General features: G+C 52.1%; 11 protein-coding genes across 11 annotated transcripts; 6 read left to right on the top strand and 5 right to left on the bottom strand.

Annotated features, from left to right (window-relative positions):
• Window positions 1-551: 551 nt before the first annotated feature.
• CLUP02_04282 (uncharacterized protein) lies at window positions 552-863 on the top strand (the record flags this gene model as incomplete). Its single annotated transcript, XM_049283298.1, has 2 exons — window positions 552-708; window positions 760-863. The coding sequence occupies 2 exons, from the start codon at window positions 552-554 to the stop codon at window positions 861-863; spliced, it is 261 nt and encodes an 86-aa protein (XP_049140441.1).
• Window positions 864-1471: 608 nt separating this feature from the next.
• Window positions 1472-2351, top strand: CLUP02_04281 (cutinase; the record flags this gene model as incomplete). The annotated part of the gene is made up of 3 exons (XM_049283297.1): window positions 1472-1918; window positions 1975-2092; window positions 2167-2351. The coding sequence occupies 3 exons, from the start codon at window positions 1472-1474 to the stop codon at window positions 2349-2351; spliced, it is 750 nt and encodes a 249-aa protein (XP_049140440.1).
• Window positions 2352-4293: 1942 nt separating this feature from the next.
• Window positions 4294-5982, top strand: CLUP02_04280 (uncharacterized protein; the record flags this gene model as incomplete). The annotated part of the gene is made up of 1 exon (XM_049283296.1): window positions 4294-5982. One exon carries the CDS (start codon window positions 4294-4296, stop codon window positions 5980-5982), a length of 1689 nt encoding a protein of 562 aa, XP_049140439.1.
• Window positions 5983-6069: 87 nt separating this feature from the next.
• Window positions 6070-6933, bottom strand: CLUP02_04279 (formyltetrahydrofolate deformylase; the record flags this gene model as incomplete). The annotated part of the gene is made up of 1 exon (XM_049283295.1): window positions 6070-6933. One exon carries the CDS (start codon window positions 6931-6933, stop codon window positions 6070-6072), a length of 864 nt encoding a protein of 287 aa, XP_049140438.1.
• Window positions 6934-7804: 871 nt separating this feature from the next.
• On the top strand, window positions 7805-11530 carry CLUP02_04278 (uncharacterized protein; the record flags this gene model as incomplete). The annotated part of the gene is made up of 11 exons (XM_049283294.1): window positions 7805-7869; window positions 7947-8213; window positions 8300-8349; window positions 8413-8434; window positions 8494-8664; window positions 8832-8848; window positions 8892-9065; window positions 9127-11079; window positions 11129-11136; window positions 11211-11441; window positions 11498-11530. 11 exons carry the CDS (start codon window positions 7805-7807, stop codon window positions 11528-11530), a joined length of 2991 nt encoding a protein of 996 aa, XP_049140437.1.
• A 540-nt stretch (window positions 11531-12070) lies between these two features.
• Window positions 12071-13171, bottom strand: CLUP02_04277 (uncharacterized protein; the record flags this gene model as incomplete). The annotated part of the gene is made up of 1 exon (XM_049283293.1): window positions 12071-13171. One exon carries the CDS (start codon window positions 13169-13171, stop codon window positions 12071-12073), a length of 1101 nt encoding a protein of 366 aa, XP_049140436.1.
• Window positions 13172-13194: 23 nt separating this feature from the next.
• CLUP02_04276 (uncharacterized protein) lies at window positions 13195-13669 on the bottom strand (the record flags this gene model as incomplete). The annotated part of the gene is made up of 2 exons (XM_049283292.1): window positions 13195-13442; window positions 13495-13669. The coding sequence occupies 2 exons, from the start codon at window positions 13667-13669 to the stop codon at window positions 13195-13197; spliced, it is 423 nt and encodes a 140-aa protein (XP_049140435.1).
• Window positions 13670-15585: 1916 nt separating this feature from the next.
• Window positions 15586-17580, top strand: CLUP02_04275 (uncharacterized protein; the record flags this gene model as incomplete). The annotated part of the gene is made up of 1 exon (XM_049283291.1): window positions 15586-17580. The coding sequence occupies one exon, from the start codon at window positions 15586-15588 to the stop codon at window positions 17578-17580; it is 1995 nt and encodes a 664-aa protein (XP_049140434.1).
• A 502-nt stretch (window positions 17581-18082) lies between these two features.
• On the bottom strand, window positions 18083-18574 carry CLUP02_04274 (uncharacterized protein; the record flags this gene model as incomplete). Its single annotated transcript, XM_049283290.1, has 1 exon — window positions 18083-18574. One exon carries the CDS (start codon window positions 18572-18574, stop codon window positions 18083-18085), a length of 492 nt encoding a protein of 163 aa, XP_049140433.1.
• Window positions 18575-21115: 2541 nt separating this feature from the next.
• CLUP02_04273 (uncharacterized protein) lies at window positions 21116-22077 on the top strand (the record flags this gene model as incomplete). Its single annotated transcript, XM_049283289.1, has 3 exons — window positions 21116-21746; window positions 21822-21903; window positions 21978-22077. Coding segments are annotated over 3 exons (813 nt in total), but the record flags the coding sequence as incomplete, so codon positions are not given.
• An 867-nt stretch (window positions 22078-22944) lies between these two features.
• On the bottom strand, window positions 22945-25619 carry CLUP02_04272 (uncharacterized protein; the record flags this gene model as incomplete). Its single annotated transcript, XM_049283288.1, has 3 exons — window positions 22945-24693; window positions 24744-25334; window positions 25425-25619. 3 exons carry the CDS (start codon window positions 25617-25619, stop codon window positions 22945-22947), a joined length of 2535 nt encoding a protein of 844 aa, XP_049140431.1.
• Window positions 25620-25646: the final 27 nt, after the last annotated feature.

The following is a 25646-nucleotide window of genomic DNA, read 5'->3' as shown; positions in this document are numbered from 1 at the left end:
GAATATGGTTTCCAATTGTTGATGGTGGCGAGCTATTTGAGGACTATTTCTCACTCGACATTGACATCGCTGCTCTGGATTCTTTGTGGACGAGTGAAACCTCCACAAAAGAAACTTCTTGTCTGGTTCCGGATTTCATTAAAGCCCCACCGTAACCTGACTTGCAACTCGCAAAGACTATGAGGTGAAACTCAATAATACCACCTCTTGTCTATTGCGCAACTTATCAATATCATAATCAAAATCGCGTATTACTCTTTTTTTGTCCTGTAGTATGTAATCAATGCGAAGCTTTCGGCGGGTCCCGCTGATTAACTTTCAGCTAACTCCCAAAGAGGCCATCAATTACGCCAGTTGAGCAAATGATTCCTCTTGCTAAGCTGCTTTACCGCCCGGCGGTCATACCTCATTATTCATAGCTCCCACCCTCAAGCTCTTGGGGGCGGGACTCCACCGTCAAAGTGGAAGGTCAATGTTCGGCTCATAACCCACGTGTTCTTCGTGACACCCAATCCCCAAACTCCTATCACAAGTGCCTCGATTACCCCGCGATGAGCGGCAGAACTCCGTTACGATTTGGGATTCGACGCCGATATGCTTACCTTCAATCGGCCGACATCCCCGAGGCGATGTCACATTGGCCCCGTCTGGGAGCCGGTCAACGCAACCCTCAACTGCCACGGGACTCAATGACAGGTTGGTGGCTTGGTAGGCGCCCCCCCGGTCCCGAGATTTACTGCGAACTGCCGGGCCTATCAAGTTGCATCATGACGCCATGGGGTCACTATCAGAGTCAGGATGATCACTTCCAACTCCAGACTTCACCTACAGCTGTCATCCGCGCAGGCCGTGGCCGTTGCTGACCCCTCGACGATTCCCTTAAGACATCCAAGAGTTTTGACAACTCAATATCAGCTGCACAAACGGAGACCGGTGCGGGCCGAGGTGCTATAGTGGGCTAGTCAATCTGCAGGACAAATTGGGGAAACTTGCTTCAGCCGTCCCAGCTTCCTCTTCGAAGACCGACGTTCCTGGTTTTGCACTCGTCTGACTGGTCAATGGCACTAGATGGCAGGCGTCAAGAAGCCATGCACTGGCCGAAATGGGGCTCGGGCCAAGCTTTCGAGTCGCACTGCTACACCGTTGGTGGACACCAATGGTCGATGCTGGCCCTGGCCCTGCGACGCATTGCAAACTGAGAGAGGGACTGAAGCAAACAACGACAGCCAAGGCTTGGCCCAGCAACCCTGCCGGCGCGTGAGGCGCGCCCATCTCGATCATGAACAGGTGCGAAGCTCCGCATAAGGTAGTCGCGGGAGATGGAGTTGAGGGCATATAAAGTAGCTCCTGTTCCCCGGCATCCAGCATCAGGAGAGATCTTCAGAGCTCCAGACTCCCAAGCCCGACAAGTCCCTTCTGCTTCTCAAAGCAACCCAGGTCCAGCAGCTGCCATCGTCCCCGAACCGTCGCAATGAAGGCCAGCCTACTCTTCCTCGCGGCCTCCACGGCCCTCGCTGCCCCTCTCGAGAGCGTCCCCGTCGCTCGCAGCGAGATTGGGTCTTTCCCCATCGCCGAGCTTGAGGCTTACTACAACGCCGCTTACTCCGTCAAGCCCGAAGACACCGCCGCTCTTAGCCCCGCGATTTCCAAGCGCCAGTACAACGGCGACACCTTCAACCAGCTCACCGACGGCACGGCTTGCCGCAAGGTTACTTTGATCTGGGCCCGTGGCACCACTCAGTCCGGCAACGTTGGTGAGGCTGGCTCCGAGGGACCCGTCTTCTTCAACGCCCTTGCCGGTCTCGTCGGAACCTCCAACTTGGCTGTCCAGGGTGTCGACTACTCCGCTAGCATTCTCGGCTTCCTCGCCGGCGGCGACGCAGCTGGCAGCACCACCATGGCCAACTTGGTTGCTCGCGTAAGTTCAAGACCCTTCATGCAGGGTGTTTCTTCAAGCTAACAGGCTCTCCTCAGGCTGTGACCCAGTGTCCCAGCACCAAGATCGTCATGTCCGGCTACAGCCAGGGTGGCCAGCTCGTCCACAACGCTGCGTCCAAGCTCACCGCGGCCCAGACCGCCCGTGTCTCTGCCGGTATGTCTACAGTCTACAGAATTCCTAATCTGAATATTCTTGAGATCCGCTTACTGACAGCTTGTACTATGTAGTCCTCATCTTCGGCGACCCGTTCGATGGCCAGCCTGTTGGCAGCATCCCTGCCTCCAAGGTCAAGGTTATTTGCCATGACGGCGACAACATCTGCGACGGCGGTATCATCATCACTGCTGACCACAGGAACTACGAGCAGGATGCCCCGGCCGCGGCTGCATTCGTTGCTGGCCTCGTTGCGTAAAGCATTGTAATGATTATATGTCCAAGATGAGACTTTGGTTGGATTAAGGGAAATACTATTTCTTAGTTCAGGATTCCTACGCCGACAATCTACCTAAGTAACTCTCAATTCTAATGACAACATAATACCAACGATTGTGTCACACAAAGAGCGAAACGGAACCGGGCACTCGTCTTACTACAGTGCCGAGGGTGAGTGGTCGTGTCTTTAATGTGCTAGCAGACTTTCTGCTGCTAGCTCCATCCGATCAATTACCTTCCTTACTGGGTCTTCGGCGACATGGATAGACTTCCACACTGAACCGCCCAGTCTCTCGGGTGCCATTTCTTGTTGCGCGCTTGATGATCGATGAGGCAAGTGAAGTTATGTGATGTGATGGTCAATTCCAAGGGTATTTGCTGCCTCTATTCAAGGCCCTAGGTTCCTGCCCATTTTGAGGCCAATGCACGCGGTTTCTTGCTTTAGGATAGATAATGTAACTCCAAGTTACCTGCTCCAAACAAGTAGCCAAGTCCATTACTTCTGATGGTAGTTTCACTTCTCCGTTCTCTTCTTAAGGTCAATGATATCGGTGGGCGTGATACGCGTACGAAGAACACTTTTTCAAGTACTCGAAATGAAAGATGGGACTTTGAAGGTTAAGGTAGTCGTTGTTACGGCCGAGTTTCGCCTTCATCGGCCATAACGGCTTTCTCGGCTGCATGCCTAGATGCAAGAGAAAGGGAGGAGTAGCCTTAGCTCAAAGTTGATTCTATTCTTGGAGCACACGGGTCTGTTGATTTATCACTAGAACTCTCTTGATAAGTACGATTGCGGCGCGGTTGGTTACATGTACCTCCCTGTTCCCTCGGCGACGTCGATCACTTGTGCTGCGCGCCTACCCGTCTGCCCACCAGCCTCGTGATACAAATATCACTGCTATCTTCAGACTAAGAAGCACTGTAGCGCGGGAAGCCGCAGCCCGCTTCTTATCTCCTGAATATTCCGAATAGATTATGGGCATATAGATGATCCTCGGAAGACAGAACTATTTGAAAATAGTCTCGGAGGTGTTGGGTCGAGAGCTGAGCAGACACGGAAGGGCACAGGACAAAGTTGGGTGGGTACAGACATGCAGAAGAACTTGTTTGGCCTTTGATGGGAATATCTAGGACTCGTATGATGCCATCGAACCCAAAGTATAACCAACTTAGGCAACTTTCGTCCATGTTTCTCCGTATGAACCCCTGGACCAACATGCAGCTCTACGCCGCAGCCTGCCAAGATACCGACCGCCTGACTATCAGCTTGCTTTTCCGCCTTGCGCCTGTAGACTTGACCACCAAGTACTCTTTACGTTCCACGGAAGCCTCCTAGTACCCGTCATGTTTGTCACACGATACGCAGGCGCAGCCACCGTGACGGGGCGGCCAAGCCTACTCCGCCAACCAACAGCTTTGTCTGCTCCAACATGCATATGCAACTCAAAATCATCCAAGCAACATCGCCTCCGAGACTTGAGGGAGATTGCTGTTTCCCGACAATGTATTACAGATATCCCTGCAGAAACTTCTTCTAGACTAAGAGGGAACTTCTATTTTGCTTCGTTGACCCGCCTTCACGACCCCTCCTGGGACTGCCAAAGGACATCTCACGTCTCTCCTTTTTCTTACCAGCCATCAGTTGTTATCTGGTAATTGGAATCTTTCCTCCGACGTCACTATCGACTTTCTCTATCGAGATGCGCGACGGCATATTGTTGGTGGTTATTCTCTCATGGATAACATGCGTGAGAAGCCAATACCGGCGCCTTTACTGGTCGACGGACCCTGAATTAGGGGTGAACTCAAGCTCATTTGGCCCAGATGGACCATGGCGAGCGATAGGGCTTTCGGACACGCCGGGGTCTCTTGATCACGGGTCTATTGCTTACTTCCTTTGGCCGACGGGTTCAACAGACAGCATGATGATTTCTGTGGAACAAGGGGGAGGCTACAACGGTACTGCATCCAGAGGAAGCGTCCTCAAATCAAACGCGAGCGCCGTCGCACTCATGGATGACTGGCCTCTCGGACTTGACAAGAATACCATGAGCAAGGTATATCGACAGCGCACGAACCTGCTTTCGCGCATGAACGACATTAAAAGAAGTTATTGGGCAGACATTACCATCGACATTTACAACCCCAATCTGTACCCGACAGCATACTCAAACATCTCGAATGAAACCGTACCCGTCGGAACGATTGGCTTGGGCGATGAGCTTAGTTACGACTATTCCAATCCCAACTCCATTTACAGCATCACCGACCAAATGACGTCGGAAAATTTCATCGCCAATAGCTCTTGGTACATGCATTTGGGAAGCGTCACATTGGGCCAGACAGGATCGCTGATATTGGGGGGCTATGAAGAAAACCGCATTCTAGGAGACGTAGGGACGTTTCGCCTAGATTCCACTCTCCCTCGGGTGATACTTGTGGACGTACTTCTCGACTTTGAAGCAGGACCATCGCCATACAACACATCTGTTGGAAGCGTATGGCAAAGCGAAAGTCTCCCTGCCGCCGTTCAAAGTATGGCTGACAAGTACGGTGGCCCTACCGGGTCTGCCATGGTCCTGCCAAATGCGGCTGCCCCTTACTTGTATCTTCCTCCAGAGGTATGCGAGGCTGCTGCTTCTCACCTACCCGTCCGCTGGGTGCCAGAAATCGGATTGTATGTGTGGGAGTTTCACTCAGATCCCGTCGGCACCACGCGCTTCGTCAACTCTCCGGCTTCCATGACCTTCGTATTCGCAGACGAAAATTTCCGGAATATTACTATAAAGATTCCTTTCAGGCTATTGAATCTCACAATAGATCGAATGCCCGCCAGAGAGAACTATGTGAACTGGGGGGTGGATACTTATTGGCCTTGCAAACCATGGACTGAATCGGACATCGTGGCTTCCTCATCACTGAACCGATATACGTTAGGTCGAGCTTTTCTGCAAGGTGCTTTCACCGGTTTCAACTATGACCGAGAGCGATTTTTCATGGCACAAGCACCAGGGCCAGGAATGGCAGAACAGCTCATTGTCCCGGATAACACTGAAGACTTACGGTCGAGACCTGCGGATACCTTTGTCGATACCTGGCGGGAATATTGGACAGAGGTGGAGGCAGGAACTGGAGCAACATCAGGCACACCATCCGAGACCGCCAGCGTCAACTCCGCTTCTCCAAGCGGATTAGGAACAGGTGCAATAGCAGGAATTGCAGTCGCGGGTGGATGTGGCTTGGTTGCGATGGTGGCCATGATATGGTTCCTCTGCTGGCGGGCTCGGAGAAAGAGGAATTTCGATGGAGAACACAAAAACGAAAATGAAAGCGGGCGTGGTTTACATGATGCAGATATCTTCACTGGTGGCAAGGCTGAGATGGATGGAAAAGGGGTGCCAATATCAGAATTAGAGCACCATGATCGGAAGTCCGCTTTAGGCGAGCAACAACCTCAAGAGTTACCGTCGCCTTTCAATTCGCCGATGAATAGCAGCCCTGGTTTCAGCGACTTGGTTTTCGAGTTACCTGACGGCAACTGGGGTCGTCATGAGAAGGGAGAGAAGGGAGATGTGTCAGAGAAGGGAGGCGGAGACAAGAGAGCAGAATAATGTAAAATAGATGGATATTGCGAGGTGCAGGAAAAAAGACCAACTTTTATTTATCATTTCCGTTTAATGCCCTATCCTTTTTGATGCCTAATTGAAAACAACCGTCTTGGTCTTGTTGAGGAACACGCGTCCCTCAGCAGTCCACTTGACTGCGGCAGCCAGAACCTGGCTCTCAATATTGGATCCCTCCTCGACAAGGTCCTTGGGGCTCATGCAGTGGTCAACTCTAGCAATGCGCTGCTCAATAATCGGGCCCTCGTCCAGGTCAGCCGTGACGAAGTGGGCCGTCGCGCCAATGATCTTGACACCGCGCTCGTAGGCCTGGTGGTAGGGCTTCGCGCCCTTGAAAGATGGCAGGAAGGAGTGGTGGATGTTGATGATTTTGCCGGACATGGCCTCGCACAGCTTGGGTGACAGGACCTGCATGTAGCGGGCCAGAACGATGAGCTCAATGTCGTTCTCCTTGACCAGGCGCAGGATAGCCTCCTCCTGCTCAGCCTTGGTGTCCTTGTTGACAGGCAAGTGGTGGAAGTCGATGCCGTAGTTGCCGGCCAGGCCCTGGTACTCGTTGTGGTTGGAGACGATGAGAGGGATGTCAATGGGCAGCTGGCCCGACTTTGCGCGGAAGAGGAGGTCGTTGAGGCAGTGTCCGATCTTGGAGACCATGATCAGGGTGCGCAGCTTCCGGGCGACGGGCCGGATGCGGTACCAGTCCAGCTGGAGATCGGCGGCGAGGGCGTCGAACGGGCCCTTGAGGTGCTCCGTCGACTCGGACTCGGTCGGCCCAAAGTGCACGCGCATGAAAAACTTTTCCGATACGGGGTCGGAGAACTGCTGGAGGTCCAGGATGTTGAGCTTCTCGGCCGCAAACACCCCCGTCACGGCGTGGACGATGCCGGACTTGTCCGGGCACGAGAGCGTCAGGATGTGGTCGTGAGAGGCGGGAGCCATGTTGAATGTCTGATTTATGGGTTGGTTGATTGGGTTGAAAAGGGGCGTTTGGTCGAACTTGAAGGGATGTTGACTCTTCCTCACTCAGAAATTCTCATTAGTAGCCTTTGGTTTTCTCACTCCTGAAAGCGATGAGTCAAACACTAAAAACAGCCGCGGGGCACCAGCTCCGTCTCCAGGGCCCCTCCGACCTCGGGGATGTCTCGGAGACCCGCAGCTAGCTCAACTCATTTTAAATGAGACGTTTTCAGTCATCAGCCGTGAGGGTTTTAAGGGAATGATGATCAAGAATGAAATAACGTGATGAGTTTCGTGAGAATGAGAAAGTGAGTAAGTCGAGAGTGAAGGATAAGAAGAGATGGGATGGGCAGTGGATGAGACACTCAACTGCACGTCTCATTCGACTCAAACGTGCGCCTGTGTCTGCGCAGGCATGCCACTCACATGCCCCTCACCAGCGTCGCACTTCACGGAGGCCCTCCATGGATGCGCCCTCTCAACCTCTCAATCAGACTGCCAACAATGCCCACCATTTTTCAAATCAAAATGTTGGCTTTGCAGTAAACCGATTGTCGCTACATGGATTTGCGGCTGTTGCGCCACTACCAAAGACACAGTAGTTAGTGTCATCATGGGATGCTGGAATTGGACCCATGCTTATTCGTGAGGCCTCAGCCTAGCTCAAAACTGCCCCTAATACATTCCTGAGCGGATATCAAAACATAATCCTGGAGAGTTCATAATCAGGTGTTCCTCGATACGTGCGATTTTAGGTCACTTGAGAGGTACTAGCCGCTGGCAATATACTTGGATATTCAAGTCGGGTATTGCTCGTCGGGCGGATTAGACATAATCTCGGCCAACATGAACCATGTTGACTGCTCACCTTACCCGCCTTTGCTCGGCATCTTTTGACCTCCTAGAGCTAGATGAACAGTTCTGAGGATCTTTCATCGTGCTCTCGGACGGCTTTGTTTCGGAGCATTCCAGCCTGGCCTCAGACACTTGCAAAGGTTGGCGGAATTGGCAATACCGGGTTCCAGCGGCGAAATAGGGTTCATCATTCTCTTTGTTTTCGCTGTTCAGCCGACCTGTCAAACCTTGGCCCACCGCCTCAATTGCCTTTCCACTTGGGCGTCAAATGCAGTCAGGCCACAAAGCTTGCCTGAGACCCTCACAAAGCCGGTGTCCATGATCATTTGGTTCAGCCATAGGGCTGAGGATTCTCAGCGTAGAATCTCCCGGCCATCCGCGGACAAGGTCACATCACAAGACCCTCGGTGTGGGTAGGCACCCTCATCATCCGCACTATCTTGTAATACGAACCCAACTATGCATGTGGCACCGATGCTGTTCGATGCGATAGGCTTGCTCTGTACCAGAACAGCTCTTTTCTTTGCGCCATTTACTTGAATTGTTTGTCTTTCCCCGTGATATAAACAGGCGCCTTAGTAGACCTTTCTTCTTTATTCAGCAAAGTACCTGGGCTACCCAACGGTACGTGTGGCGTCGCATGCCGGTAAGGGCAGTGATGTGTGTCATTTGACTACATGCAACCAGTATTACCGCATTCAAGGCGTCTATGGCATTGTTCCATCTTAAGCGTAGACCTTGCATATGGGTTCACGATTCAAGGAACAGGCATGAAGTGTCGACGATGAACTTCTGGCTGGAGTATCTGCGAATGGCTTGTCGTCTTGATTCATTACCTGTGGACTGCTTCGCCTCGTTGTCCGCCAAATAGTGGTTGTATCAATGGTAGTCGACATTTGAATGTCGCACTTCCAATCAAATGGCAACACTCGCGAGTTTGCAAAAAATTCATTCATAAGACTGGGTAGTACATGCTATAAGTTCAAAACCTTTCGAACAGGCCGGGGAGCAAACAGTACATGTAGTTACCACAAGTACTCAGGTACACGCGTAGAGTTCTAATGTGGCGCTATCGCACCACAAAGACGCCCCGATCGAAGTTGTTCAGATGTTCCATGCGGGCCAGAACGGCATGCCACCACTTCAAACGGGCCATTCGCGAGGCGTTTCCATGCCTCTTGCAGCGTCAGGCTACACTAGCCCAGTGCACAGCTGTGCACACAACTACACGTTCACAAGGCTACATCAGTTGTCGGAAAGTGACGCAGTCGTTCTCTGTCATATAAAAGTTCTGGGCCCCAATTCCTCACTTCTGTCCAGCTCATATGCAACGCACCCTCAAACACGTCCTTCCCACCGACCTCGGGCCACAATCTCCATCACCAACACCTACGAAAATGAAGCTCGTACATTGCACGACCAGAAAGATATCAAATCACAGCTTCCCTTTACTAGTTGACTATGCCATCTTATCTCATGTTTACTCGACCCCTGGACATGATGAGTGGGACGCATACGACTCGGCCAGCTTGCCCGATAACATAAGCCGCAAAGCAGTCATCGACAATGCTTGTCTCCTTGCACGCCAGAATGGTCTGGACTACATTTGGATTGACTCGTTATGTATCGATAAAAACTCGTTTGATGAGGTCTCTCATGCCATCAACTCCCTTTCGGAATATTTTCAAAATGCGCGCATTTGCTTCGTTTACCTATTCGATCTGCCCTGCTGCCCGCCTTACGAATGTGCAAAAACCTGGAAGAAATCTCTGTTCTGGAATCGATCCTGGAGTCTTCAAGAACTCCTGTTCCCTAAGAGAATCTACTTCTATGACTGCAATTGGCACCTTCGAGGGGACACTTCTTCGCTCGCTTTCCAATCTTTCTTAGAGCGTGTCACAGGCATAGAAGACATACCCAGAGATACATCACGACCTATACATTCTTTTTCAGTTGCACGCAAGATGTCTTGGGCAGCAGGAAAGAAGGATACTCGTGGCGAGGATTCGTCATACGCTCTTCTTGGCATCTTTGGCGTCACCTTGCCAATAATTTACGGCGAGGGTAAACAATTAGCATTCCGGAACCTTCAGGGGGCAATTCTAGACAAGACAGGCGATATGTCGTTGTTCGCTTGGACCAGCTTTGACGGTTCAATTCCTCGAGGCATTTTTGCCAATTCAGCCGATGAGTTTAGCTGGTTTGGGAGGACGAAATTTGCCGGTGTCCCTTTCAAAAACGCCAGAACCTTCACTATTTCTAGGAGTCGCGACGGGGTCGTAGTAGAAGGTAATTGCATTGTTGAAAGCGAGGACACCATCTTTCTTGACCTTGGGAACGGAGCACGTTTGCGCAGTTACGACTACCTACTAGCACAGAGATGCGGCATCTTGATCCGCCGAGGCGTATCTGGAATATATCATCGTGTGGAGCCTAGCGCGATACAGACAGCCTCTGCAACTGAGCATGCGAAAGCCATGCGAATCACGATTGATGCGGGTGACTTCACTAACGGCTCTGTCAAAGCGACTCGATTCAACCACCTACGAAACTCGAAGACTCGCACACGGTCGATTAGCAACAAGAACACTGTACTTTCGATAGACGGCATTCCTATACAGGATGATCCCTCAAGTACCGGGAGTCCTTTGCAGCAACGCGCCCCCGTCGACGATTCTGAAAAGAATTGTGCAGGTTCGATGCGTGAAGAAAAGTCTCCGACGATTGAACATCAAAGAAACCAGTCCCAGGAAGCAGGTCAGACATCAGTGAAGCAAGAATGCATTCTTGATGCTATACCAACTGGTCTCGATCCAGACACTTTCGTCGAGCCATCGTCCGCTAGGGCTGTCACCCCAGAATCTCTTGACGACAACACCGCTGGCAGTTCCACGAAGGCGGCTACGGCGACATCAGCAAAGCAGTCATTTGCTAGTTACAGAGCTCTGGCGGATGACAACATACTTGTCAAAAGTCTAGCTAGGAAGGCGCACAAGAGTTTCAAGACATACCAGCACATTGTCAGTCACGACGCAGGAAGGGAGAAGCGACGAAGCAAAACAAACACACTTCCCATCACTTCGGGTAGACGTGGGTCACGGAAATCTCAACGAAGAGACATTCGCGCTCGATCTACCGAATTTGCATGTCCCTTGTTTGTCGATAGCCCTTGGGAGCATCTTCAATGTCTGCGAGTCGATGCTTTGATTACAATGTCAGATGTCAAAGATCATATTTGGACGGCGCACCGGGTCCCTTACAACTGCCCAGTTTGTGCTCATACATTCTGCAACGCTAGTCTACGAGACAAACACATCATCAGTCGCGGTTGTGAGTCTTTAGGTGAAGTTATTTTCGGGGGCGTCACAGAAGATCAAGATTATCTGATTGCACGCACTCAACAGCTTCCTGGTCGCAAAAAGCAGTGGTTTGCAGTCTGGAAGATTCTGAATTCTTCAACAACTCAACAGCCACCAAAGTCTCCTTTTCTGAGCGACACAATGGGCTCTGAGGTGGCCTATTTCAGGAACTTTTACCAGTCTTACAAGCTCAGAGGAAAGAAAACGATCGGAGTAGGAAGTGAAAGTCTGATCAGGCTCGATGAAGCGGTACTTCGGGAGGTTATCAATATTTTGGTGGACGAAATGTTGAAATCACCCGCCAGACTTAGATTGCTCCAATCATAAGGTAGTCGACACTGCTGAAATACCAGCAGTTGCCATAGCTGACTTGGGAGGTTGTTGGAGAAGTCAAGGCTGGATTCTAGTCCAACTGTACGCGTGTTATTTTTCTTCAATGTGTCGTGTATTTCAATACTGAAAATTGGAGATAGTAGTTGGAGTTCAATTCTAAAGAAGATGCCCGAAGATGCCAACATTACAAAGCCTCGGTGTCCTTTATTCGCGAGCATATGCTGGCGGTGAGGCCCCCTGTCCATTTTTATCCCACAGTTTTGCCACAAGTGATGAAAATCAAGAACTATATTCGGCTTAGAGCTACGCTGATCAACGTTTATCTTCATACGAGATTCTAGATAAAGATGATGAAATGTCGATGGCAGAAGGTCTGGTCTAAGTAATGCTTGAGTGTTGGGACCTGCTGAGCTGCTCCAAACTGTCAGATTGGTGTCATTTAAAAGATTAAATCTGAAGTGAAATCGACCCAAATACGAATCGTGTCCTGTTCATATTTTGTTGGTATCAACGCGTAAATTTCTTGGTTCAAGTACAACTTTAGACCAAAAGTCTTTTATACAGAGGTTTCGTCATTTCTCTGTGCTCCTTCTCGACCCAAGTGTTATATTGTTCAAGTCGTCAACTTTCAGAGGAGAAGACACCATCGCATGACCAAGCTGCCACCTCTCTTTGTCGTCGACGGCGCTTAGAGTCATGACCGACGTGGGCGGGGAGTAAATTGCAGGCGACGAAGGGTAGAAACGCGATTTAGTGAGGCTTGTCTCATCGGCCTCGCTTTGTGTTGCACTCACTTTCGCGAGCTGGCCCAAGATCAACAACAAATCCTCACCTGTGGAAGAGTTAAAGGGAGAGAAAGGTCTTCCTCTGGGCAACTCCGTGCTGGTTATCAAGTCCGTCGGCGATGAGCCGTTATTAAGAGATGACAAGACCTTGGAACCATTCTTGTGCCACAAGTCACACACGGTCGAGATGACTTCTTCCACTTCGGTCCTTAGAAATGGTGAGGCGGGAAAGGATCGTCCGGGGAACAAGATATCCCAGATAGTGTACCAGGAATGTTCATCCCCCTTAGGGCCGCTATTCATCCTCTGCAAGAGATCGTTTACCTGATGCTCCGAAATGCCTTCATCGATCTCGGCCGACCGGGTACTGGCCCTGCTATCGCACTGCTCGGCATCGACATGAGCTTTGCACTTTTCTTTATCCTTAAAGCCTTCGTGACAAGTCTTGCAGTGAAACCGATGCTTCCTGAGAAGATGCTGCTTAACGTCCTTAACTCTCTTCAGGTGGAAGCGAGCACAGTGGAGGTGCGTGATCCGATCATACTTATAGAAAGGACAGGCAAGTCTTTTGCTCGGCAATGGCTCTGCCTCCACGTGATGAAGCTCCCCTTCCACTTGTCTGCCATCATTTACAGTTGCGCACTCTCCGTTAAGGCTATCGATTGTTTCATCACCCAGGGGCTCTGACTGCGATCTCGCTCGCTTGCGATGGCTTGCCCTGTTGGGAATTAGGTGGCATGTTTTGCCAGAGGTTGATACTGGATCTGCATGTCTGTCACACAGAAAAGTCTCCTGGCTAGATGAGATGTCATTCCGATCGTGGATAGATTGTCTCGACCACTGGTAGTGACTTGGTAGGACTACGCTTGGTCCAGGAAAGGTCTTCATGTCACAATCTGAGCAATGTCAGTCTATTTGTCATGTATAAACCAGCCCATCTGGGGTTGAATTTCCCAAAACCCACCTTGTGAAGGCTGACAAAAGTAGCTTTGGCCATGAACACCAGGGATTGCTGCAGCCTGACAATCCGATGGCTCAAGATACGCCTCATTCTGTGACTTCGAAGCGCGGTCTTGCGGGAGAGCAGGGCCGAGGGACGGTAACTCTGGAAGCGGCAGCTGTACCCAATCGCCAAGAAAGTGACTTCCAGGAAGCTCTTCTACAATTCTCTTAGTGATGTTCAATCTTCCATGCACATTACTCATTCTCACCGCCGTAAGACGTCTGTGTTTGGTCCTGGAGAGAAGGGAGCCAGGGCCAAGACGACTCAAGCTCCTCCCAAAACGTCGTGGTGGGCGAGGGAACGACGAAGTAGGGGCCCGATAGCTGGGAAGCCTCGTCTACGTTGGGGGGATACTCTCGATGCTGAAGACTTAGGTCCATCATTGAGCTCTCGAGCTGGGTACTAGCAGTCACAAGCTAGCTGAGGCGGTTTCTTCGAAGTCCCAGAACATCTCTCTCGATTCAGGGGCATGTGTTAATGGTAGGTGGGATTTCCAAACTTATAGGACAAATTCTTCCACTCTTTCCTCAGGATTTGAGGCGCGCACATGACCAAATGTCCTTCCTATCTATTCCACACTACCCAAATTCGTGTTGTTGATGCCGGCGCAGAAGTACCAGGCTTAAATTGAGATGCGTTAGGTGTGACAAGCTGGATTGGGGCACGTCTCCCCCACTGGAAGGGAGCGAGATGGTTGCAGAAATTAGGGCTGTGCAACCTTAGACAAGCCTCCCTAGCTACAGTAGGTGTAAATTAGGGCACGCATTTGCAGCCTGAGAGTGCACAGTGTCCGTCTAATGGTCTGAGGGCGTCCAGCCCAAGTCACTTTGTTGGCGAACCAACATAAAGGCTCTAAGTCAAAGTCAAGAAATTCGAAGTCAGCATTCGTTGTTTGTGTGATGTGTTCCGGGTATCTTCTTTATCTCCTCGCAGCCTTCTCCCACGCCTGATCAAATTTCCTAATTCCTGAGGGTGTTCCTTGGCTCTTGCTGGTTGTCTGTGCGAGACCGTAGGCCGCGAGTGGGATTGGCGGTTCCTCCGTCATCCACGCCTCAAGTCTGGTGGTTCGCACAGCCCGCTGGCCGCTTTTGCCTGAGCTGCTGCTAATCAATGAGCGTGACGAAAGTCGGTTGGGGACTGAAGCACCCACCTCGAGTCTCCTGCATGGAGGGAGTGTACATCGCTGCTCGGCATCTCGAGCTTCCAACTGGCTGGTTCTTCCGAGTGATTCTACAAGGTTGCTTGATTTGTTTTTACTTGGACGAACGTTTCATGACCAAAAAACATATTCAGAGAACACCTCGTGCTCAATTTCAGAGTGTTTTTTCACGTCTTTTCTACGTCTTTCCAGGCGGCTAAGATCACGAGTTTTTCCTTCACTGCGCATTTCACCAGACTATCGCGCAGCGCAATTGTGCGCAATTGAAAGTGATTTCTTGAGCAGTTGCGCTCGCTTTCCAAATTGTGGCCCGGCGAACTGCTGTGAACTGTATGAAGTGGTTCGCCTTTAGGGGGCGTGTCGTTATTGTACGTACATCACGCATTTCCATCATTGTAGAAACGAGCACTCGCGCGTTTCGATGTGTAAATCTGCCCGCTTGTCATGCGCAACTGCCCGGCAGTGACGTAGATGCATGTCTACAGGTGGAATCAAAGTAGAAAAATGCCTTGTAACACCGCGCATCTGGATCAGGATTTTCGACCTCAGGGGCTGTTGTGGCGCGAGGCAGCGGCTTGCCTTGTGCAATGACCTCGAGTGCTGGGCGGTGAGGAAGAGACGCCTCGAAAGCCTGGCAAATCAAGTGACTGACGACAGGACTCACATCAAGGGAGAATTCAGATCATTGGATCAGGAGTCGGCATACGAGACAGCCTCGCTATGAGCGTGATAGCCGTGAGGAAGACGCGATACTGAACAGATCGATGGCATGGATACGGAACAGTACGCCTCCGAGTCCGCCCCGACAAATCTACGATGGCTGTGCAGAGCTCCGTACGTTGAGAATTACAAGCTGCCCGGCCGAAGAGCCTCATCGGAGGTCCTCATCGGGGCGTGAGAACTTGGGAGTAGATGTTGATTACCAGGAGACGGGAAGGCAGCCGCGCTAAGGGGAGGAGTTGGTTGAGGAGGCGACTGGAGTCTAGGATTTCTCACAGATGGAAGCCGTCGCCGGTTTCTTTCCTCCTTTCTCATTTCCTACAATTCCACAAGCATATCATATAGCTTTCGCCTCGTAGACGCTCTCAGCCAACAGCCTGAAAGCATTTCGTTTCGTTTCGTTTCCAACCACCTTTGTCGATGAGTTTGCTACTGAGGTTCTCAAGTGGCTTGATCGTCTATTCAGACACTGTAGCCAACCGATTGTCAACCGTCGGTGGTAACAGTTTGGGCCAGTCATCGGGCCCGTGTACGGTCGTCGACGTTTGTTCCACCGCTGCAGACGCCCTGGGAGGCTGTCCGACTTTCTTTGATTCGCTCTTTAGTTCTCTCTCGTCACAACTAAATCATTCCCACGTTCAACTCTCTCCGGCCGGCGTTGCAGTACTGCAAACACCCTCCCGTCACCTCGGCCCAACTCTCGCACAGCATACATGTTCTCAGTGGCCAGTCTTTAAAATAGACGACGTCAAAGTTCGCCATGGCCTTTACAACTTACTCGCGGTCTGTGGCACTGGTCTTTACCTGCTGAAGCCAGTTGCCGTCGCTCTATTCGCCAAGTGGGTGCCAGCAGCGCTCTGCCCCAACGAGAATCCAATTTCCCAGATCAGTGGACATTCACCTACAGGCTGGCGAGCCTGTAGTGATTTACTCGCCCGCCCGCCGATTCCACAGCTCCTTCGAGAACTGTACACCGCGCCTGGACTGTACCTCAAGCATCTCGTGTACATACCAAAGAGCAGCACTACAGGCGGTAGTTCTGGAAAGACTAGCGGATCCGGGGGCGTGGCCTCTGGAACTGACCAAAGTCGAAGAAGGAAGAGAGCTACCAAGTCAAGCGGGAGCACTGCTTCTAGCACCACGAGCCGCGGGCCTGGTGGAAAACGCCCGCGTGTCGCAGTCGCCCCCAAAGCCAAAGCGGTCAGGAAGGGGAGGCTTTTCGCGTGCCACTTCTACGCGCACGACACTGTCGCCCATGAGTGCTGCCGCCATTACAAATTCGACGAAGTTAGGGACATTAAGAGACACTTGACAGAAGAGGGCAGGGGCAACCACCGCCAGCCCATTCACTGTGTCATTTGCTTTTCCTTGTTCACCACATTCGCAGAACGTAGTGCACATATAAGGTCACGAACATGCCGCCCCGGTGTCTGTGATTTCGATGCTTCTGGACTCAATGAAGACCAAATAGCCTCTATTCGAGGACTGAAGAAGTCTCGCGGTGAAGATGAGAAGGAATTCTGGTTTAAGATCTGGGACATTGTCTTTCCGGGCGAGCAGAGATCTGCGTCGCCCTACTCTGACGATGTCGACGAGCTTGCGACAAAACGACGAGTAGCGCCCAGAATGGCTGTTGGTGTGCAGCAGCTTGGGCTACAGTTTGGGTGGAATGACCACGTCGTCCAGGCAGTCATTCGCGTGTTGGACAACAGCTGGGGTCCAGGCCCGGGAGTGTCACCATTGCCAGTCGAGCAGCACAATTATCCTCATGCTGCGAACGGCATTCGGGAGCCACCGACTTCACCTTCATTTCACCCCTCCAGGTCATCCTCGCGCTCTGCCCAGAACCAGGTGTTTCCCAATTTCAGTCCCACGGCGGCTTCTCTTATGTCTCCCCCAAACTCATTGGGTCCGACAAACATAACCTACATCGATGAATCGCAACCCCGCTCAACGTTTGATCCCTTTCAGAGCTCATATCAACCGTTCAATGCTCCAAGGAACTCCCATCAGGCTCGGGCAGCACACATATCATACAATTTGGCATTAATGAATCACCATGGCCCCGGTGCTCAGCAGCACTGGACAGCTCACCAAACCAACACGTCTGGCTTCAGAACAAATCCCATGCTCAACACCACCTCCCCCCGAGTGCACTACACAGCCATCGGACAAGCTCAAGCGCCTTTTCATTCGCCAGAACCCGGCGTCAACTTCTCTCCGCAAGGGCTGAATCAGCGACAACGAACCATCAACCCGGTCATTACCGACACCTGGGCGCGTCTCCTCGACGAACATACAATCGCGGCCGACGACGAAGGTTATCCGTCACCGAGCAACCTCCTCCCGCCAGAACACTGCGAATGCCAGCGTGAGCCCGGAGGGTCTCCAAAGACGTGCTTCTTACACTACTGATTTGGTGTTTCTCGTCTCATTCTTTCCATTGTCTACTTGTTTTCTCGTTCCGTTGGATCAATTGTAACGGGCCATGGTAAATGGAAGGGAGTTCAGTTCCGTTAAGCGTCAATACTTTCAATTGTGTCTTTATACCCGCACCAACCAGTTCAAGACTTTGGTCCCTTCATCGAGCATCAATTCAAGTAAGTTTAGATATCATGGGAAATTAGCATTCGGGACAAGAGCTTCCCAACAATAGATTCGATTTTGGTCCATTTAACGATTGTCAATGATTATACATTCTCTCTAGGTACTGGAACTTCTCGAGAGGTTGCCCTTCCTGCCTAATGAACAGCACAACGACAACCGCGTTATGGACCAGCTGCTATGCAGAAACAGGACTACATGTAAACGGTCTCATGCTGAGGCTGCGTGAAAATAAACAGCAGATCAAAGAGCCGTCCTCTTTGGTAGCTTCATGCACTTATCTGCAACGGAATCGAAAGTGGTTTCATCTCTGTTATGGCGGAAATGTATCAAGGACATTGCGATTGACCGTATCGAATCCTTCATGTTCGGATGTTTGCAGATTCCAGAAAGACGTAAAGTCTTCGAACTGCTGCTCGACATCCAACTGGAGTGCCTGCCTTAGATTCGGAATGGAAGAGTGGCCGTCCTGGAGTATGTTATCTTGCGTCCAACAAGGTTGGCGATGAACTGCGTGGGCAACATCTTCAGAAACATCGTGGACCCGGTTAGAAAATTGAGGTACTGAAGCTGCCTCAGCAAGGTCGTTGCCCTGGTTCCATCGGACCTCTCTTGCTTGTGTGACATCGGGATGCTCCAGCACACGCCGGACAGCGTCCATGATGCACCTCTGGAGCAGACTCCTAGTCTCCTCTGTCAGAGGTTCCTGGAGCGTGGCTTCCCGCTGAGATACGAGGTCTTCGATAATTTCAGAGCCCTTGGTTTCCCAGAGCTCTCTCCGGAAGGTGCTAATGTCCTCGACCATCCTACCCAAGAAACAAAATGGAGGTTCCGGGCGTGTCTGGCCAGGGCAGACAATGTCCCACACGCTGAACCATTCTTGCGCCGTTGATCCATTTGGAACTCTTCCTTCTAATAGAGTATCTTGCTCCCGTGAAATCTACGGTGGGCCTGACCCTTCTGGGCCATTACAAGAGCGTTGAATAAGGTGAGCATCTCGCTCGTCTGGTCCCGAGTATGTTTCCCAACAAGTGGGACAGTAGTACTCCGGTCTAGTGTGCTTTCGTCTCAAATGCTGCTTGACATCTCTGATACGCCTCAGTCGACTTTTCGCGCAAGCCGCGTATCTTCGGGGGTCCTTTCGAAAGAGAGGGCAAGCCAGGTATTTCAGGTCCATATCGCCTGCGCCCGTATCGTCTTTCCCGTCTTCAGGACCGTGGCGTTCCAGATCGTCGTCGCTTGATTGGTCGTTGTCATCCTCGTTGGATTCTTCTCCTTGCCTCTGAGAAACTGCTTGCCGCTTCCGGCTCGGCGGCTGCTGCTGATTTGCAGGCCCCCGAGCCCGTTTCCTGGTTGGCACTTTCCCTTCACCTTGGACTGTGGTCTTCTGGCAACAAGTGATTTGCACTCTGACCTCAAGGTCATGCAAAGCTTTAAGGACTAATTCATTCATGATGCGGTGGGCATCTTGGTCTCTCGGGTTTGCCATGAACGGCCCTCCAGACGCAGTATTCAGTGAAGGTGCATTGAATTCGGCCGGTTGAGCTCGAGGATATTCGAGCGGATGAAGCTTCAATCCAGAGTTTGGCGGTTCGAATCCAGGCTTTGCTGGAAAGACGTTACCCCCAAGTCCGTCCCTTATCTCCAGCCCAGGATCTCCAACAAATGCTTCTAGAGCGGTCGCAATTGAGGGTGCCAGACCAGCGTCATGACACCGTTGAGGAACATCTGAAACTTGAAGTTCCGACAATCTATGAGACAATTCCTTGGTAGAGGTAGGCACTATGATATCGCGACGAGTGGTGGAACTGCTTTTTGGTCGCGATGTAGGGAGTGGCCCATGTCTAGCAATCCAATGCTTTCGGAAATTTGCTTTCGAGGTGAAGCCCTTGCCGCAATTTCCGTAGGGGCACTTATGAACCGTCGGGGCCAACCCTAAGATCGGTGTGAAATTTGGTACTTGATTGCTTTTATACGATTCGGGTAGTAAGTCGTTTCCACAGTTGGTCTCCGAGTCGCTCTCCGAGTCGGTCTGCGCGTCGCTCTGCGCATTACTCTTCGTGTCATTCCTCCAGTCATTCTCCGAGCCATTCTCTGTGTGCGAAGAGCTTCCGCTCCCTGTACGGTAGTGATGCATCGGTTGAATGTCCATCTTCTCGGAGCTTCAACTGGAAATAGAACTTGCGAGTCTTGGAAGTCGTCTGGGTGGGGTAGATTTCTGGTTCTCGGGAAAGAGAATTGCCTGCTTTGTGCTGCCGGCAGACGGCTTGCTTAAGAAGGCGAGGTGCTCTGTCTTATATCGAGTTAGTTCGTCCTAGTCAACAGTCTTGCATTCCTCCCTTCGCCTCTGTACCAATGAGCTAGCGTTAGCGCGTTTTTCCCCCACAAGCCATATCGAGGCCTTGCGGTGAACAGAGGCCACCAAAGAAGAGCACACTGGTGCTCATCCTGTCCAGGTCACGCGTCAAAGTTGACAAAGAGTGGTAGGCACTCGCCTGATCGGACTCGAAGGAATGAAAACATGTCTTGGTAATAGTTGGACCGAGAGCTCTGGTTTTCGTAGGCACCATTGATCGATCACTCGATACACAGTTCACAGGGCACTCTTCGTTTCGTCCAGCCTCGTCAGCCAAACTGGAGAAACCCACAAGAGCAAACATGTGCTAGTCAATGGAAAAGCATCAGCACAAGCACGCAAGGTTTCAATGGTAGATACAGGTGTTACCAGCCTTGGCTGAAGTCGTAAGCGGCATCCAGACCAGGAACCGACATTTGAAGGCAATGACGGACTAGACCTTCGCGATGTTTCCTGTTGTATCGACATGTCTGCCCCACCCCCGCAATTCGCTAGCGAAGCACGGATCACCAGTCATCCGCGAAAGTGTGGAGACGCGGCACTCGGGTTGACTAATCGCGCCGCTGCCCCTCTATATACGTACTGCGAAGGCGCGAACCGTTTAGGGAAGCCTGCACAGGACCGCTCCGAGGGGCCAAAGAAGGTTTGAGAGTGTCGCGACACACCAGCACGCTGCGCCAGTCAGTCTGTCGTATTCGGGTGCCACCCACCGTTGCTCAAGCCTCAAGCCCCAGGACTGCCGGTCGGTTCCTGTGTGGAGAGTGTAACGGCACGGATCACGTATTCTGTGGTTCCTGGCCGTTTGTGAACAGGTCCCTGGGACACTGGGACGGGCAGTCTAATTGACTTGATCCCGGTCGCTTTACCTGTCCTTGTCCTTCTCGGTCCAATTAACCTTTCCGAAGCTTCCCTCCTCCTCCCCTACTACTACTTCTCGACGACAACACACGTACACGAAGACACATACACACAACCCGATAAACAACGCGTCAAAGACTCGACGGGCCATACCGAGCCAACGCTTCCTCCTCCACGATACCCTCACATTGCGAACCTACCCAAATCCGAAGACCTAGCGTCGACAACAAGATGGTCTCAACACGATCCTCCTCCCGCGCCCTCTCAACCGGCCCCGAAGCCTCCCCAACCATCCCCTCAAAAGCCCGCGCCGTCGTAACAGCCGCAACAACCCACCCCGAAAACAAATCCACCCCGCAAGGCTGGTCCCACGCGCCAACCTCCCTCACCTGCTTCTGGCTCCTCGTCTCCCTGCCCCTCGTCATCTGGGACACGGGCTACGTCCTCCTCCGGCCCTGGACGATGCCCGGCGGCCACCTCCACTGGCCCGTCTGGGCGCCCTACAAGCTCTACGGTGAGGTCGACCACGTGTACGGGTGGAAGGCCTTCAACGCCGGCAACGGCTTCACCTCTGCGCAGGGCGCGCTGAACGCCGTCGAGACGGTCATGTATCTCGCCTACTACTGGTTGTACTTCTCGCGAGGACGCGCCGTTGACGGGCCGGCTGGGTTGAAGAAGGTTGTTGGTGGGAAGGCCGGCGCGCTGGCTATTGTTATTGGGTTCAGCGCGGCTGTGATGACGTTGAGCAAGACGGTGTTGTACTGTAAGCGCGACTCTCTTTCCTTTTGCTCCCGGAGCCCTGCGAAGCGATACTGTACTAACGACGATGATGCGACAGGGGCGAACGAGTACTTCTCTCGTTTTGACAACATTGGCCACAACCCCCCTCTGGACCTCCTCTTCCTCTGGATCATTCCCAAGTAAGCTTTTTCCCACGAACAGGAGAGGCGGGTTGCTGCACGGAAAGGAAGCTGACTTGAAATCGCGACTGTAGCGGCGCATGGCTTCTCGGCTCAGGCTACATGATCCTCTCCATGGGCGGCGAGATCGTCGACGGGCTGGCCCTCGCGTCAAAGACGACCAAGACTGAGTAATATCCGTTTGTTGGTATTTGCGACGCAGCGTTGAACTCTCAGCCTCTCGTATGATCGCATCTGTACAGGGACAACCGTGTACCCTTATTCTGTACATTCAACGCTGTAAAAAGCGCGAGCATTGCGCGAGCATGCTAGCCGTAGATGAAGGCCCGGAAGCTGAGTTGTATGGCAACGGTAAATATAGGACAAAGATAAATGGACATATGCAGTAATGTTTGAAATGACGACAGCCCCATTTACATCCCTCCTGAATGGGCGTCGAGCCTGATTCGATGCATCCTGTGAGCGATAGGTCGCGCATATTTTGCCATGTGCACATCCAACTCCGTGATGGCTGCATTCCTGCAGGTACCATCCGCAGAAAACGTCACGGGGCTGACGAGACAGGTCGTTGCTGTCAGCACTTGCGCCCATCGTACAAATATGATGTGCTTCACAGATGAACTGCGAATGGGAAGACAGGAAGCTTATGGAATACCAGCCGGTAGCAGCCTTTTTATCCTTTACAAACGTAGTGGTGTGTAGACACGTTCAGTCCAAAAATTGCCTCGTCTCATCGGACGTCATTTGTGATATGGAAAGTCACTGTTCAGGCGTAAGAAGCCCGTTCTCATCTCGTTCTCTTTTCTTCAGATTTTTCAGTGAGAATATTGTACAATGTGCCATAACAATCCAGGCTTAAACTCCTTCCCCAACCATATCGCTCATATCAATCATCGCCATGCGCAGGCCTGTATAAGGAGGGTGCGACAGGGTATCTCGTCATTTCCAAATCAATACATACAAAGAAAACAACACCAGTGGTAGCGTGCCACTACCATTCGTACATTCCGGCCGGAGTAGTACTCAGTACACCCAGCCGGTCTAGATATTCAGAGGGGAGCAGCTAGTAAGACCACCAAGGTCCTTGAACTGCTCCCACACAGGCTGCACATCCATCTGCCCCAATACCGGGGACTCATGAATCGGGATCGAAGACTTGCGGATCTGCAGGGGAAGAGGCTCCAGCTCATGACGGTGGAAGTCTGCCTCCTGCTCCTTAATCAGCTCCTCATAGTCATGAGCGTAGCTACCAGCGCCGCCCCCGATAACGCTGTGACGCCGGTTATTTACCGTCCACTCCGAAGAACTGGCACGGGGCGGCGTCCCCGCGAAGGAAAGCACATTTCTCATGCGCCGACGACCACGCAGAGGAACGGGGCTCAGCATAGGCGACTCCTGGTTCGGCCAATTCTTGCTCGGCGCATCGGGCGAGGTCGGCGGCGCCGTGGAGTCGATGGTCGCGTAGCTGTGACCACCCATCGAGGGAGCCTCAGAGGCGCCGCTGGACTCTGAGGAAGTCGAGAAGGAACGCGGTGCAACATGAGTCCGGGGCGAGACCTCTGCGGGAGGACCCTCCCACTTCTTGACAGCATTGGTGCCGTTGCCGTAACCGTGGACCACGATCTCGCAGTATGATGCCTTGCGGGGTGCCGGAGCACATTGCTCCTCCAGCTTACGGAAGATGCTGAGGGATCGTCGGAAGGGGTTGTTGCGGGACAAGCTCCTGCTCCGTGAGCGGGCCGGGGCCGCCGCGGGTGAGACCCCGCATGTTGACTGCCGACGGGAGGCTATTTCGTCGCGGCGGGATCTGGCAGTGTAGTCGACGTCTGGTCGAATCTCGATAGTCGGCGACACAACCACAGACGGTGTGCCATGGCAGCCCGTTGCCCAGTCCGTGACGGATTGCGATCGCTTAGTATCGACTGCGATGTCTGTCTGCTTGCGCAGGAGGGTTTGCAATTGGCGTCCCTCCTTCCAGGGCGGCAGCTTTTCACAAGACACTGCGAGGTGATAGTCCGCACCAGTGTCGCGAACTTCTGATGGCGCCTGTGTGCAGCTGAGGAGCACTTGGTACACCGCGTAAATCAGAATCCAGCGCACCTTGCGGGCGTCCACGAGACTAATCTTCTCGGCCTTATCGACGCGAATAAGAGGTGAAACGGAGTCTTCTTCAAACTTCCGGTAGGCGCGGACAAAGTCGTTGTCCAGAAGTGCTGGGTCACGCATGTTCATTGCCTTGATCATGGCACTGTGGGCCACTAGGCGTTGGTCAGGCTTTAGCTTGTCGCCTCGCGCGGTGTTCGCCAACCACTGTAGTGACATGCGACGGGATGCTTTGTCGCTGACAGTCTCGGGCAGTAATGGCAGCGGATGCCTCAGAGACTTGAAGTTGCATCGCTCATCGAATTCCTGGACGCTCTGCACGGCGCAGATCCCGCCTTGCGCAAGGAGCGGGCTGCTCTCGATTGAAGTGAACTCCTCGTCTACGAGCAAGTCATAAACGGCCTTGAAATCCTTGCACATGGTACTGAAAATCTCAGGGTCGAAGATGGTGCTACTGCGAGTGTCGAAGGACAATGGCGGGTAATAGCCAAACTTTGTCGTGTAAAATGATTGGATAAAGGATCGGAATCGGTCCAGGTGGGCACGTCCGCCTGCTGGAAGGCCAAGATGTGTCTCAGAGAGCTCCTCTTCCAGGAAGTTCTTAAGCATGCCACCTGCTTGACTGAGTCTAGAATTCATCTCAGTCCGCGCCCGTCGAATCAGCGTCTTAGAGACCGAGCCAATGTGCTATGTTCTATGAGTCAAACGTGCAGCCGTTAGAGATGAGCGAAACATACCTGATACTCGGGACTGTAGAAGAGCTCCTCGCTCATTCCAACGCAGTGGCTGAATGCGTCGACGTACAGGTCTCTCAATTGGAAGACTTCGGCCAGATGCAGCATAGCAAGTGCGTGTTGCGGCAGACCCTTGATGTCGTAGTAGCCCTCTTCATCTAAGTAAGAAGTGAGATCCGACACGTTGTCCTGTTCGTTGCCTCTGAACTCCGCCATGCTGTTGAGAAGGCCGATGAGTGCGGTGCCGAGGTGCTCGCCGACCACTGAGCGTCGGAAGATCCACGCAAAGAAATTTCTCGTTGCGAGATGGTAAGAAAATGCCTGTTCCTTGTCTGCCATTGGGGGTGCTGGAATGTAGAGCTCGATCCGCTCGTTGGGGTTGAGAGCATTCCACCGGTCCAAATCATCATACTGGTCATGGAATGAACCTGGCGTCTCAGGCATGTCGCGAGCCATAAATCTCTTGACAAACGGATGGCAGTTTGCTGAAAGCAAAGCACCGAATGGTACTTTAAATGCAGGTCCTCTGCGGGACTGCCCCTTGCCGTACAAGTGTACGAAGCAGTTTCCACCGCGAAACCATAATTCAGGGTCCTGAGACAACAACGTTAGCGAATAATCTCAAGGTCAAGAGACATCGCGCTAGCTGAATTTCTCTCATCACGATAGGAAGGATCATCTTACTCTTCTCAGATTATCCCAATCACTGCAAGACCTTGCTGCTCCGTCCCACCTCTTGACTTTTGAATTTTGAGGCATCCTTCCCTCGATAATAGGGTTCCCAAGCGTCTTAGGCGTCCAGCCTTGTGTTGATGTTGTTGACATTGTGCGAGTGGGTGGTAGAGACATTCGTTTTCGAGAATCTCGTCGACCGTACATTGTGAGACTTCAAGCGCGAGACAAGTC

The sequence above is a fragment of the Colletotrichum lupini genome, chromosome 2 (assembly GCF_023278565.1).
Source record: "Colletotrichum lupini chromosome 2, complete sequence".
Classification (NCBI taxonomy): domain Eukaryota; kingdom Fungi; phylum Ascomycota; class Sordariomycetes; order Glomerellales; family Glomerellaceae; genus Colletotrichum; species Colletotrichum lupini.
This window is presented reverse-complemented; position numbering and strand designations above follow the sequence as displayed.